Raw genomic sequence first — 15624 nt, forward strand, 5'->3', positions numbered from 1 at the left:
CAATTGAAAGACAATTTTATCCCGTTTCAAAAAACGTATTTTTTTAAATCTACATTTCAGTTGTTGATTTGCTCTTAAACGCTCTATGAACAAATGTCTGCAAACCAGCCACGCTGATGCAATAGGCAAGGAATATCACCATAAACATTCCTTGCCTGCCACGGTCATAGAAAGAATAAAGCCAACATAGAGGGACCCTGCAGAAAGAATAAAGCCAACATACAGGGACCTTGCAGACACAAAATCACTTAGTAAATGTCTACATGGCCGTACACAAAACCTCAGTTTCAACAGCTGTGTGTGGCAACGAGTATCAAAAACAGTGTTTGTTGGATGGACAGTACTCAAAGTGGGTGTGATGGATGCTGTCATCTGTTTCAATGATGGTGTAATCAGCAGGACAAAAGTAGTGGACAAATTACGCCTGCAGCTGGGAAATAATATAATAGCTGCTCTGACTACTATAGATCGTCAGTGACTAGTTGAAGCTGAAAGGACTGTGGAAGCCACCACTAAGGAGTCCAGAGTAAGCAAAAGGCTCCTGAAGAAGTCTACAGAGGATAAAGAAGCAGCTGGCGAGCAAGATTATGCTCCTGGAATGTTCTGAAATAGCCATACGATGAGTCAAAACCGTTGTGAACATTCTTTTCTCATTTTCTCATAACTACATTTTCAGAACATTAGGTACATATAACTTCATAGTCATTTTATCCATGTTCACCAAATTTCTCTCAAGTAAAGACTGGGATATTACCCTTGAATTATGCCTAACATATCGCAGAAATGATCTATGTTTGTCATTCTGTATCTAATTTTAGCGGTATCTTTTTGACAAAATAATAATGTGATATAATAAGGATTTTTCTAATTCCTCAGATACACTCCAGACTACAAAACGAGAGGCATAATGTGTTCCTATGAATGTTGACAGTAGCCCGCCACAGTTTGAATGCTATTAGACTGATGATGGACCAAAAAATGGTACCAGAGTGGGAATGTGTATTATAAAAGGATGCGTTAGACCAAATACTGTAATTCTTAAACTATAACAGATATTTCAATAAGTTTCCCTTTACAGCTTGAATTAATTTCATTCATTGTCGGTAAAAAAACCACAACTTCCTCCGCACTGTAGATCAAGATTAATGTGCACTGAGAACGGGCTAAAGAAATGCACCCCGTTCGCGTCCAGGTCCCCTTAAGTGAATTCACTTTCGACGAAATGAATCTGAGGTAAATTTTAAAAATAAATGCGATAGCAAACCTTTCATCGCCTGTAACCTGAAATAAAACCTCCCAGCAAAATTAGTGTGTTCAGTAAACCCTCCAAAAGTAATTATCTTATCTGTGAAAAATTTTTCAGTATGTTGGGGCAACTTAGAAAACGTTCTTTAGCTCTTAAGTGGGAAAAAAGCTTAGGAAGAAAGTAGCAATATAAATGTGATTTTTTTATGTTACACTGAGGAAAAACTCTTTTTAATCTTCCAATCTTAGGTAAACAATAGGCTACAGGGTGTTGCAAGGAGAGCGTGCAACAATTTAACAGGACACTGAGGATCCTCTACTGAACAATTTGACGTAGGTAACCTGGGATCGGTGAAGCCAGCTTAAGGAGATGTGGAACTAGACTTGTCTACCGCTTTGTCTACCATTACTGTTTTCCGCCTTACTTACAACTTACATGCGTACACGTTAACACGTACTGTGCTGTTTATTTACATGTACATCCTTTATTTCCTGCAAGAAAACAAGGAGGACGAGCCTCTATATCTTTTATCTGGTCCCATGAATGGCCACCTGTACTTGAGGTTCGTGCAGAGTTCCACCTGAGTTGTTGGAGAACGAACAATTGGTGGTTCGAGGGAGGATGCGGACGCAACTTGACGGCGCACCGCCTCACTTCAGTGTGGATGTCCGCAACCATCTCAGTGCAGGAGGTCATATTCCATGGCCGGCGAGGTCACGTGACCTGAATACCGCTGATTGTTTCCTATTGGGATGAGACCCCAGTGGAAACGGGGGTGGAATTAGCTCCAGAATTGTAGTTACCTGTGATGTGATTCGAAACACCCCAGGGATATTTGTCAGTGTGCGTCAGAAACGTGTTCGCCGATGTTATGCTTGAATTGAGGTTGACGGCCATCAGTTTCTGCACATTTTGTAAGATGCAAGACAAATGATATGTTCATTGTGTCAATGATGGTATCTCCAATTAACTGTGACAAATGTAAATAAAAAAATTCACAGTAATGTGTTTTTATCTCCTTAAGCTGGCTTCTCTGACCCCAGATTCTCTACCTCATATTGTTCTCTTACACAAACACCCCGTATATTTGTCATTTTAAAGTGACAAATATTCTTACTGCAGAATACATTCAGTTTGTTTTAATAAATATTCATAATGATTTCCGCATTATTTAAGGGCAGTAGGAACGTCCTATCCCAACAATGTTAAATTTAGTGACTTGGCTTCCCTGTATTTCAGGAACCACTGTAGCCATTGGCGTGAAACTTTTACAGGACATTAAACTGTATGTTCTGAGTCTACTCAACTACAACAATTGCTTTTCAGCCACTACTTTCGGAAATACAGTTTTTAATTACACAGTTAAAATTTTGTGTACTTTTATGTTTGTTATCCTAAATAATTTTAATTATACATAACATTATGTTCTTCTTTTAGTTCAGTAGACTCAGGATATATCTGCTATTACTCCCTGAAAATTTCAATATTCTACTCGAAATGTTTTCTGAGGTTTAGGGAAAAATGGAACACAAAATGTAATTCTTCAGGAATGGCTTATAAAGTTTCAAAATACTGTAACTCACTTGATGTATGATTAATCTTTTTGTTTTTAGTCGCTCAGAAGCACCATGCACCATACTGTATATCACCCTCTTGATGTTTTTCCAAGTTTCATCTTCTTTTCTTCTTTCTGGACTCCTTAGTGGCCAACTGTGGTGCATATTCTGCTTTATTAATGCGAACCTTATCCATCCGTTCAAGTTCTCTGAGGCAGTTTGCTCCAGGATTAATTCCCATATGCTGTGCCACTTTCATCCTACCAATGATGCCATCATTAAAAGCAAGAACAGCATCACTGACCCCCCACTTCAGTGTCTTCATTCCACGGTATCTGGAGCAAGACTATGGCAGACAGTTCTGTAACGCACAACGTTAATTCAAGAACTACTTCACACCGACACTTCACGTATACTGTGAGTGGAGCCCTGATTATTGAACTCAAGAACATTTTCAGGACACTATAGTCTTGTCCCGGCCACCCTGACACGTATACCTTGACTAGTTCCACATACTCAACAGACTCCTTCTTCATTTGATTTAGGGACCACGATGAATGAACGAAAAAACGAACGATTCGAATATTACGCCATGAGCTATTATGATAGCTTATAAAATGTTGTCAGCAGACAGCGTATAATCAGCGATAGCTGACTGCAGATGGACTGAAGCGCCAAAGAAACTGGTACAGGCATGTGTATTCAAATATAGAGACGTGTAAACAGGCAGAATACGGCACTGCGGTCGGCAACGCCTATATAAGCCAACAAGTGCCTGGCGCAGTTGTCAGATCGGTTACTGCTCCTGCAGTGGGTGGTTATCAGGATTTAAGTGACTGAACATGGCGTTATAGTCGACGCTCGAGTGATGGGACACAGCGTCTCCGAGGTAGCGATGAAGTGGGGATTTTTCCTGTAGGACCATTTCAAGAGTGTACCGTGAATATCAGGAATCCGATAACACATCAGATCTCCTAAATCGCAGCGGCCGGAAATAGATCCTGCAACGACGACTGAAGAGAACAGTTCAACGTGACAACGTGCAACCCTTCCAGAAATTTCTGCAGTTTTCAATGCTGGAACATCAACAAATGTCAGCATGTGAACCATTCGACGAAATATCATCAATATGAGCTTTTGGAGCTTAAGTCCCACTTGTGTACCCATTTTGTCTGCACGACACAAAGGATTTCGTCTCGCCTGTGCCCGTCAACACCGAGATTGGACTGTTGATGACTGGAAACATGTTGCCAAGTCGGACGAGTCTTGTCTGAATTACGGGTATGAAGACAACAGCATGAATCCATGGACCCTACATGTCAGCAGAGGACTTTGAAACTGGTGTAGGTTCTGTAATGATGTGGGGCATGTGAAGTTGGAGTGATATGGTACTCCTCATACGTCTAGATATGACTCTGACAGGTGACACGTACGTAAGCATCCTGTCTGGTCATCTGCATCCATTCATGTCCATTGTGCATTCCGACGGACTTGGGCAATTCCTGCAGGACAATACGACACCCCACTCGTCCATAATTGCTACAGAGTGGCTCTAGGAACACTCTTTTGAGTTTAAACACTTCTGCTTTACACCAAACATCCCAGATACGATCATTATTGGGCATATCTGGGCTGCCGTGCAACATGCTGTTCAGAAGAGATCTCCACCCCCTCGTACTCTTACGGATTTTTGGACAGCCCTGCAGGATTCATGGTGTCAGGTCCCTCTGGCGCTACTTCAGACATTAGTCCAGTGCGAGCCAGGTCGTGTTGCGCCACTTCTGCGCGCTGATGGGGGTTCTACCCGACATAAGGCAGCTGTATCAGTGTCTTCGGCTTTTCAGTGTAGCTCAAAGCTAGAAAAAATGAACTCAAGAGAAAGTCCAAAAAAATAGTAGAAAACTGAATAATAAGAAAATATATAATCCTCTTATATTGACTTTGTGTTGAAGAATTTTTTAAAATTTTATCTCTGCGTGTTGAGTGATGTTGCACCACTATCGAGTTCAAAAATCTGTAAAAGCCTTGAGATGACCCTTTCTATGACCTGGCCAAAATTTCATGCTGTTACGTGTCTCTTCTAGTGCAGGAAACGACATTTCTGACCAATGAACTGGGGTACACTGTAGAAGTAAAACCAAATTAATGTACTGCATAAACATGCCACGTGTTTCGCTTCTGCTACAATCGTCCACAGTCTGGTCTGTACACAGAATAAAGGTGTATTTTGAAGCTGTCTGACATTTGCATGCTTGTGACATATATCAGTCAGGTATACAAGAGTCACGTACGTATTGTACCGGTGAGGAAGAAAAGCGCTGTCGAAGATTGTGCTCCTGGGTGTTCAACAGTTGGATAGGGGTGTGTTTGGGGATGCGGAGGATATAATTTTACAAAATGCACATTACTAGTGGTGTTCAAAAATTCGCTTCTTTCCTCACTACAGGGTGCTACCTAAACCACCCTTTAAACAAAGCGAATGAAACAATTTATTGGAAACAGCATGACAAACAAAGAATTTAAACTACACAGCAGATGCTATGACTGCAGGATTTCTGATCACTTTCAACAATGTAATATCAGAACCGTCTAAAGCTGTGGCTTTCTAGAATTACAATAATTACTACAAATACATGAGAGTTCTGCATTGTGTTCCATCTTCCATGAATGCAAGTATCTCCATTTCCTCCCTCCTGGCCCCATTCCAGCGTCTTTGGACAACAGTGAGTCTGTCCACTTCGATTTTTCACATTCCTTTTTCCGTTCTCTTGATTAATCACAAAGTTTGTAGACCATACATGGTGTGGCAGGTATATGGGCATATATTTGTATTGATGACTGAGCACAGTGCGCTAAACCACGTTACATCAGTATTTTCGTCACTGGCATACTAATCGTTATAGCTATTACACGTCGTCTGTTTTGTGTTTGGGTAGTAGCTCCAACTACGAGTATATGTGGCAAGAGCAATCCACTAATGCTCATTCTTCCCTAGACAACAGGTCAGGCGTTCAAACCTGGACAGTTGGACGCTAAACGGATAGTCTATACTGACAGGAGTAGTCCACTTCATAGTGCAGCTGCGATCACGCAGAAAGCGTTAGGTCCTAGAATTTGTTACGTGTTTGTGGGACGACTGTTCGACACAGAGAAAAAACAATCAACACAGTCATGTGTGACCATATTAAGGTATCACATACCAAAAATATAAAATATCTGTAGTTATACCCGTTACATGCTGTATATTGTAACAATGAAAGGTTTCCTCTGTCACACTTGTTATAAGTAAATACGTAAATATGCATTACAACTGTCTAATATAATAAAATAAAACTCTAATTCTGTGTGGTCTGAGAAATGTTATTTCAGGAATACAAAATTTAGAAATTTTCCATTAAAAAGATATTACATTTGATGCTCGGACTTTATTTATGACACCATTAACTATACCTAAAATTCAAACCTCTTCATACCTGCATGTGCTGTTGAAGCATTGATCGCATAACTCCACGATGTGAGACCAGCAGGGGACAATGAAGTTATTTCTATTTGGTAAAGAGCATGTGGCTGCAGGTGATCAAGTACAGCTGAAGTTGTTGATACTTCAACAACTCCAGATGATGTGGCGCAGTCAATGTCTTCACATGCCAGTAGATAAACACACTGAAAACAGTGAATGAAATCTTGTTATGCACCAAATTGTACAATAAAAGCTTGTTTATACACACTAAACAAATATTATGTTCCTTACAGCTCCATTAATTTTGAACATTACACACTCTATTTTCAACAGAGGTACAACGTGACATAGTTAGTTTTGAACCTCAGTTTATGTAAAAACGATGTAGTTTGAGAGGAGTGACTGCTGCAGTGAACTTTAAGACCATAGATGTGAGTGACGCCTCTTAACATAAGCAGGGTTGAGAAAAATTTCCAGACTTTAACAATAACAGCAGGAGAAAACACTTGACTGGTACTGGCAGATGATGTAAACCTTAAATCGACATAGAAACTGTTATATCCATATGAAACTATCCACATCCGTTAGATAGGTACAATTAATCAGGTTTCTTCTTGTTTCGCTCTTCATATTTCATAGAAGCCAACATAAAATACTACATTCAGAGAATAAGTGAAGGGACGCATTAACAAAACAGAGGCAGCTATTAAAATCTAAATCGCTACACCTTTATTTAGAATAATACTCTAGTATATTATTGTATAGTTTACGTGTCTACAAAGAATATATTTCACATACTAATAACAAGAACACTGCTACTGTGAGTTTTGTTTTGATCTGTCATTGATAGCGTAATATCTTCTTCATCACAATGATAAATGTCATAGAACAAAACTGAGAAATTGCATGAAGAATTTTGTGGTACACAGTATCAATTTGGAATAACTGTATGGTCCATTCGGTGGCAGTAGATGAGTATGACATCAGATGATGAATAGCATTATTGTTCAGTGACAGTCATGAGATGAGTAGCTTGAATCTAGCAGTAGTAACATTTTGATTGATCAAATTAGGCATTACTTGGCGGAAGAAGCTCAGAAACAGAGAAGAAACGTTTATTTAATTTTATGTGAAGTGATAATGGTTTTGATGGAAGAAAATGTAGTTATTTCTAGAAAATTGAGCAGAAGGCAACACGTTGAGAAGAGACAGGTGGAATCCTGAAAACAATATCTGACGTAAGCAATATCTGGTGACTACTGCAAGAAAAGAGATATTATAAAAGTATTACATTAACCATCACCTTTCATGTTGCAGTTGCATGTGGTCTTTGCTGTTATGCTTTTTGCTAAGCCTGTCATGGGCACATAGTCTATGGCATCTCACTTCACGTAACTGGAACAATGACAGACTGCAGTCTCTGACTTCAGACTTTGTGTGACTCCTAGCAAACTGCATGTTTGGAAGTTGGTGACTGTCCTGATAATTTTGCCCTTCTACCAAAACCACATCATGGATTCAATTCAGACAGATCAGAGTCACCTTGTTGCATCAATCAATAGCCCAAATTACACTATATGAACAGTTATCCTAGTTCTTAAATCACAGTTTATATATTGATTATCAGGTTAATTCTACCCAGCTCGACTGTACCTTCACTTCTAGCCTCTTGAAGCTCATCGTCGGGTTCGCCACAATGGAAGATACTTCTTCCATCTACCAACAGTATACCGGTTTTTGGAGATTTTCGTTTAAGAAAATTGGTACTTCTAATAAACTGAGCAGGAAAAAACAGCGGAAGAAGAGACAAGAGTAATGATGAACATTCGATGTTCAATAGTAAGACATTTATGTAAACAAAACGAGGGTGGGTCCTACATTGAAACTTATGGTACACCTTATGAAATATCTCCATATTTAGATTAGAAGCTTGCAACATTCTCTTCTTTGAGGTATTTAGTTCCTATTTTTTGCCTCCTGTTTTTAATATATGACTTGACTTGGCACACAGGGCTGTATCTGATAACCTAGTACAGTAGGTTCATTCACAACATTTTGTGATCAGTGGCACCGAATGCATTTAATAAATTTAGTAAAATCCCAACAGTTTTCCTTTTGTGTTAGTAACATCTGTGGGATACTGTATGGGTTCATATACAGGGTGAACGTTAATAAAGCCGACAAACTCTAGGGACGGATTCCTGACTGGAAAAAGAGGAGAAAAGTCCTTTTACATGTGTCCAGAAAGGCACCATTGCCATCGTAGATGGCGCTGACAAATGGCAGTTCCTCTGACCTCGTGCCGTGTGTTCCTTTTGTGTTGCAGACTGTGTGATTGACGCAGCGTAATGAAAGGAGCAGAACGGTCCGGTATTCATGTCGGCAACAAGGCGAGATCGAGTTTGTCTACGGCCAACAGATGGAAACGGCCTAGAGGCAGCACAGCTACAACAAAACAAGTACCCTCACAGACATCCACCACATTACACAACATTTAAGGCCCTTTTAGAATGTTTGTGTGATTATGGGTCCTTTCAGACACCAGATTTGGAGCACTGGCTTCTACAGCATATTGAGATGATTCCTAGTGCAAGCTCCAGGGAAGTGGACCACCAACATGATGTAAGCCAAAGTGTGTACTGCATGACAACCATTAACACCCCTATCACAGGCAGTCCCATGAAGGCCACTTTGAACATTCTTGTGACAAGCATACGATGCATCTCTGTACTGTGGTTCAGGACGATCTGTTGTCATTTCATGAACACTGTCCATTTCTGGACACATGTTCATAGGATATTTTTAACTCCATTTCGAGTCGGAAATCCGTCCCTACAGTCTGTCGGTTTTAGTAATGTTCACCCTGTATGGTAATATGTGTAGATTTATTCTTCCTGAACCCATGGAGAGGATCTGATATAATTGGATTTTTCTCCAAAATAGCAGTCAATACTCGATTGAATAATCTTCATTGAAGTGTACCAAACTGTGTTTAACGAATGATATAGGTCTTCAACTCCGAGCATTCTTTTTCACATTTCTCTTAGTGCAATAATTCTTGCTACTTACAGGAAGAAAATGTACCTGTTATTAGAGATTAATTTAACATATTATATTAGAGTGGTTCTTTATGGAAAACTCAACCATTTTATCAATTTCAGATGATGATCTGTTGCTTAGACTCATTGTGCTTAATGTAATTTCACTATCATTGTTTTTTTTATAGAATATGGAGGCTAAGGGAGATTTTATTATACTTTGTGTATTGTCTGAGGTGTTGCTGATGTTTTGTAGAAGTGACTTCAATTGGCTCTGAGCACTATGGGACTGAACAGCTGAGGTCATCAGTCCGCTAGACCTTACAACTACTTAAACCTAACTAACCTAAGGACATCACACACACATCCATGCCTGAGGCAGGATTCGAACCTGCGACCGTAGCGGGCACGCGGTTCCAAACTGAAGCGCCTAGAACCGCTCGGCCACACTGGCCGGCCGTAATTACTCTACAGTACTCACATAGTAACTTATCACATACCATATTACATTCACTTTATTTGAAGATGCTATTTCGTAGCTGGCACTGACGATTCATTAGAATTGTGTGATATGCATTTTGTGTATTTTTGACAAATTTCTTGATGTACCTCTCTGGGAACATGTTAAGGTTAAACATTTCCATACGAAATGTTAATTTGTGTTCTTATCTGTGACTTCCTTTTAGATTCATTTGATCTGATGTGCTTCTGAGTAAGAAGGAAAGTAATATGGAAATAACGCCAGAATTTATTTAAGAGTGGTCTCAGTATGTAGCCACTATCATCTACATTTCATGCTCCCCACTTTGTACTGATTGTAAATGGCTCGAAGTTCTTATATTTTCGCTGAAATTTTTACAGTTTTTATATATTTCTTGTTGTATTTTAAATGGAAACGTTTAAAGGTACATTCCTTGGGCATAATTGGTCACTGTATTCTGCATACACGGGATCTATGGACTGCAAAAACTGTTTGTAAGCACCTTGTCTGTAATTGTTTTGGAACAGTTTTCCCATATTGTGAGAAATGTTACTGTTGCTTTCAAAATTAGTAAGATCAGTGAAGCAGTAGAGGTTCTGTAACTTTCCTTGTTGTTTTAATATCATCAATTAACGTAGCCACAGTACATTTTTTAATGTTAACAGTATTTCGAGACATTTCACAAATTTTTTAACGTTGCTACTTGGGGAACGCAAGCAATAATTATTTTGAAGTCTAAAATTTTGATAGCAGCTAAATCGCAATCTTTTTCTTGATTTAAATGTCATAACTGACCGCATTTTCTATATAATACATAGTTTTTTTGTAAATTTGGCATTATTTTCACCTTTATGACTTTCTGTGCAATAAGACACAGCTTATGTGTAGGCTGGTTTACTCAGGTAGCTAATTTTCACTGATTTTACTAATTGTTTACTAATGCATATGGCATTTATATGACTCAAGTCATTTGTAAATAACTGCTCAAAATTTGCAAGCTTACTAGCGATCAACTACACACTCTGTTTATATAGATAAACATTTTTTATCTCTCTTTCTTGATGGTAGTTCATATTAACATTATTGTATAACTGATGCAGTACATTGGTTATTTGTGATAACTCCTTTATGGCATTCTCTTCTGGCATGTATCTGACCAGGAAACAAAATCAGTCATGAAAGGTGGAACTTTCTTTATGATTGTGGAACCTCATGTCTTCTCTCATATAAGCCTATGAATTTTATCTAATGTTTCGTATACAATTGATGCAGTGTGTGCTAGCTGGAAATGCTGAGTTTCTTTCTATGTCTATTTTACATTATGAGCTGGAGGTAACTGCTGACAATCTTCTAATTCTTTTGCTGCACTGTGGACTGCTGGCCAACGAAGTGTTTCAAGTACACAGAATTCTAGTTACAAATGGAGACATCATTTTCACATTCCTTGTGTATCATATATTGCCTTCAAATTCTTATTTCTGTTATTGAATTGAGACTTTCTCGGCAATTTCACTTTCTAAGTAATGTACTTTAACATGATGAGCCCACAACCGGATGAAAATTCTGATGTTTCCAAGAAAGATCACTTGCATTGTTTCTTATGATTTGAATACTTTAGTAACAAATAACTATTAGCACAATTTTAGCGAAAAACGAAACTTGATAACTCTTCCATGCAACATACTTAACCAGACTGACATTGTGACAAATCAAAAAGTATTTACTGCAGTACCATGAGGAGACCAGGAATAAACTTACAAACATTATGCACAATACACAGAAAAACAAGAGTAAAGATGAATAATTAACTCTCAACATTTCTCTTTAAATATTTTTTCTTTCTACTTCTCCAAATAGTTTATAAGTGCCAGGCCTAAACAGTAGCCAAATCAGCAAGCTGATGGGAGTTTCTAACATCTCTTAATTTGACAGTATTTTCAATGTGTCACTAAATGAACATTCCTGCAAATTCTCTATGCTTCTGGCCTCTTGTCACCATACAATGTTCTATATTGGATTTAAACTGTAGAACATGAACTTCTTACGAGTTACTCTGAATTGTCAACATTTACGTGACAGCCTGTTTGATTCAAGCTTGAAATTCGAAGTCTTCTCGAAGACATAATCTACAACATACATCACTGATCAATGAGACAGCGACTCAACATTTTGCTTCAGCTGTCAAACTTTTAACAAGGCTTTGCTTTTATGCATACCATGTAGTGCGTCCCCATTGCATGGTGGGAAATCCATTGGCATTCAGTTAATATATTTATTGGGAATGTGGGTCTCAGAGGAAGCGTGCAAGGGATAAGTCCCTGCAGTCGCGCTATTCATCTGTGTCCTCGGTGGCTCAGATGGATAGAGTGTCTGCCATGTAAGCAGGAGATCCCGTGTTCGAGTCCCAGTCGGTGTACACATTTTCAGCTGTCCACATCAAGGTAAATCAACAACACCTCTAGGCAGCTGAGGGTTTCAGTTAATCATCATTTATTTATTATTTTGTTTATTATCCTGATCACATTATCCTGAGTCTTCAGACTCGCTATTAGACTTTTTACTTCCTCCGTTTAGAATCAGCAGGGGCAAGCTGTGTGAAGCTCCATTACAGATTATAACAAAATTTTTAGTTAATATTACATACTAAAAATATTTTTCGCTAGTTTTCCAGTGAATCACCATGTATTCATTATGAGTATTCAACGTATTAAGCTACTGAACACCAAAACTGATATTCAGATGAGATATTATTGGGAGGCACCACAGACTGCCTATAGCTCTTTGATATGGTTTATTGGATTTTGATGGCTCTTCAAAAATAATATTATCTTTATCTGTCACCATTCAGTGTTCTATATTGATATTAAAATGTAGACTCTTAGTCTCTTATTTGTATATTTATTTCTATGACATTATTTTAATTTCTATTCGCAGATATAACTGAAATGAGGTCTTAAATGATATTTCAAATTTTTGCTTCAACTTGTACAAAACTTCAGTGGTACTGACTGATCATATCTCAATAACTAATCAACGATCAACAAACAGTGGCATAATAACGTTTCTCTCTTCATTGTAATAGATACATCGATCATCAGCATAAGTATTTACATTTTACAATGTCATCAAAAATTTTGAGACTTTCCCATTTCACAGTTTTGCAGCTTGTCTTAACCCATGTGAACTGTTCTTCAGAGTGCAAGTTCTATTTTTACTGTTCATCAATCTATTAGGTTGATTCATGTAAATTACTACCTGCAGGTAAACGTATAAAAACGCTGTCTTAAAATCAGAAGTTCTCGTTTTCGATTTATTTCTAACTGCTGGCCAAAGAACTAGTCCAACTTTTTTATTACATGATGCCACAGGATTGGAAGTTACTAAACTGTCCAGATTGTCCTCCAGCTCGAAAGCTCTTTCAGCTAGTTGTAGTTTGTAATGACTGTCTAGGTTCTGATCCAACATCCAGACACACATTTTACATTCATTGCACACTTAAAGAAACTCTTAGATTTCCTACTTCATTATGCATTGTGTTATGACATTTTTTGAGGCATTTGAGGTAGAAATGTCAACAACTTCTCCCACCACTCCAAAGCTTGCATTTTTACTGTGTTGCACAAGATCCTGTTCATAGCCTTAATATCTGACAGGCATGCTAGTGCTTCATCAATTTAGTTTCAGTGAGGAGAATATATTTCGAGTGACATAATCAGAATGTTCAGTGCAATGTTCAGGAACATCATGGAGAGACTTACCAGATAACTGGTTTCCTTAAGTATGTAGTAATTTGCTCCTTGTCTGTCTCACTAAAATCTTAACTTCAGTGAGTTGCGATTGACCTTGAGTTCTTTTGTGAACTATTTTTTATAAGAGACAACAATGTCTCAGATAAATGGATCCCGTATAAAAGTGTCACAGTCATATCCAACAAACATTAATTTCTTTGACTTATGGTCGACCTTCCTTCATATGGAATGCTCAGTCAGTACTTGAAGGCACATTCAAATTTTCTCGACTTAGTAAGACCCATTTTACATGAAAACAAAAATGATGTGAGACCTTTCCCAATTCTTGAACTCATTCCACTCTCATTTAGGTAAAGACTGGATAATTCACCGCTTCGGCCACAAATCCTAATTCATGTCATGGGCATGTATTGCTGATTATGCTGCCTCAATAATTTGGGCTTCGCCCTTTCAAGTTAATTAGTTAGTTAGTTAGTTACGTGTTCTGTGGATCATTTTGCATGATAGACAGTAATGATGTGGAACAAATCATTTTACATTCACATCACAAATTAATTTTTTTTTACAAAAAGAAAAAAAAAGTATATGGATGTGAGTCAGTAATTCCTACCCACATTACAGTAATAGAAATTCTTCAACAGAATAGAAAGAGTTGTCAAGGAGAAACTATCTCATTTCTTTTTCAGTTTTATTTTGCTGTCTATCAGACATTTTATATCACTAGGTAAGTGATAAAAATTTTTGTTGCAACATTACACACCCCTTATTGTCCTAAAGACATCCTTAATGAGGAGTAATGTCTTTTTTCATCTGGTGTTTTAATTATGATCAGCATTGTTCCTTTTGAACTGTAGTGAATTATTTACACCAGAAGTCGTGAGGGAATAAATGTACCTAGAAGTAGCAGTCAGAATGCCCTATTCCTTAAAAAGATGTCTACAAGACGTTCGAGAATTAATACTACATATTATTCTTAAGGCACGTTTTTCCGAAAATACACAGAAGTTGTCAGTTTAATGAATGTGGCTCCCCAGGATTTACAATAATTCCAGGTGCAAATATGGCTGATCTAAGTTGTTTTAGGATTTCCAAAATGTGCTTTTCCCAATTTGAATTCTCATCGATGTTGGCACCTAAGAATATTGAAATTTCCACCTTGTTTATTATATCCTCCCATGTGTTACTCTTATCTTTGGTATTGTAACCTCAGATCTGCAAAACGGATTATTGTCTTCCCTTTAAAACTGAGGGTGAGACCATTCACAGGAAGCCAGTAGATGATATTTTTAAGAACCTGCTTAAACATTTCTTCCATTTCTGTATGCATTCTTGGATTGATCAAAATACTAGTGTCATCTACAGAAAGAACCAATTCTGCTTATTGTACATTAGATAGAAGATCTGAAACTTCCTGGCAGATTAAAACTGCGTGCCAAACCAAGACTCAAATTGGAGACCTTTGCCTTTTGTGGGTAAGTGCTCTGACCTGTCTGTGAAAGACATTCTCAGTCTGGTATACAGTTTTAACCTGCCAGGAAGTTTCATATCAGCCCACACACCATTGTGGAGTGAAATTTCATTCTTGAGGAGGAAGATCGTTTACATATATGTATAACAGTTATGGACCAAAGACTGAACCTTGGGGAACCTCATACGTGATTTCTACCTAGTCAGAAATATGTCCCCAAATTGTATTGGTTGAATTACTAAGTACAAACTTCTGCTTTGTCTTTGTTAGATATGACATTAGCATTGGCTGGCTATATCATTAAGCCTATGTTGCTGTTGTAGTGCTCTTCAGACCAAATATTGGTCTGATGCATCTTTCCATGCTGCTCTATCATGTGCAAGCTTCTCCATCTCCCAGTACCTACTGCCACCTGCATCCTTCTGAATTTACTTAGTGTATTCATCTCTCGGTCCTCCTGTACGATTTTTACCCTCCATGCTTCACTCCAGTATCAAACTGCTGATCCCTTTGTGCCTCAGAATATGTCCTACCAACCGACCCCTTCTCCTAGTCAAGTTGTGCCACGAATTTCTCTTCTCCCGAATTCTATTCAGTAACTCCTCATTAGTTATGTGATCTACCCA

General features: G+C 38.2%; 1 protein-coding gene across 1 annotated transcript in view; it reads right to left on the reverse strand.

Annotated features, from left to right (window-relative positions):
* Window positions 1-15624, reverse strand: part of LOC124553686 (phosphatidylinositol phosphatase PTPRQ-like) — a 418566-nt gene that overhangs the window by 111087 nt on the left and 291855 nt on the right. Inside the window, exon 14 of the mRNA XM_047127584.1 lies at window positions 6276-6465. Coding sequence (XP_046983540.1) covers window positions 6276-6465 — 190 coding nt within the window. The remainder of the gene's footprint in view (window positions 1-6275; window positions 6466-15624) is intronic.

This window comes from Schistocerca americana, chromosome 11 (assembly GCF_021461395.2).
Source record: "Schistocerca americana isolate TAMUIC-IGC-003095 chromosome 11, iqSchAmer2.1, whole genome shotgun sequence".
Classification (NCBI taxonomy): Eukaryota; Metazoa; Arthropoda; class Insecta; order Orthoptera; family Acrididae; genus Schistocerca; species Schistocerca americana.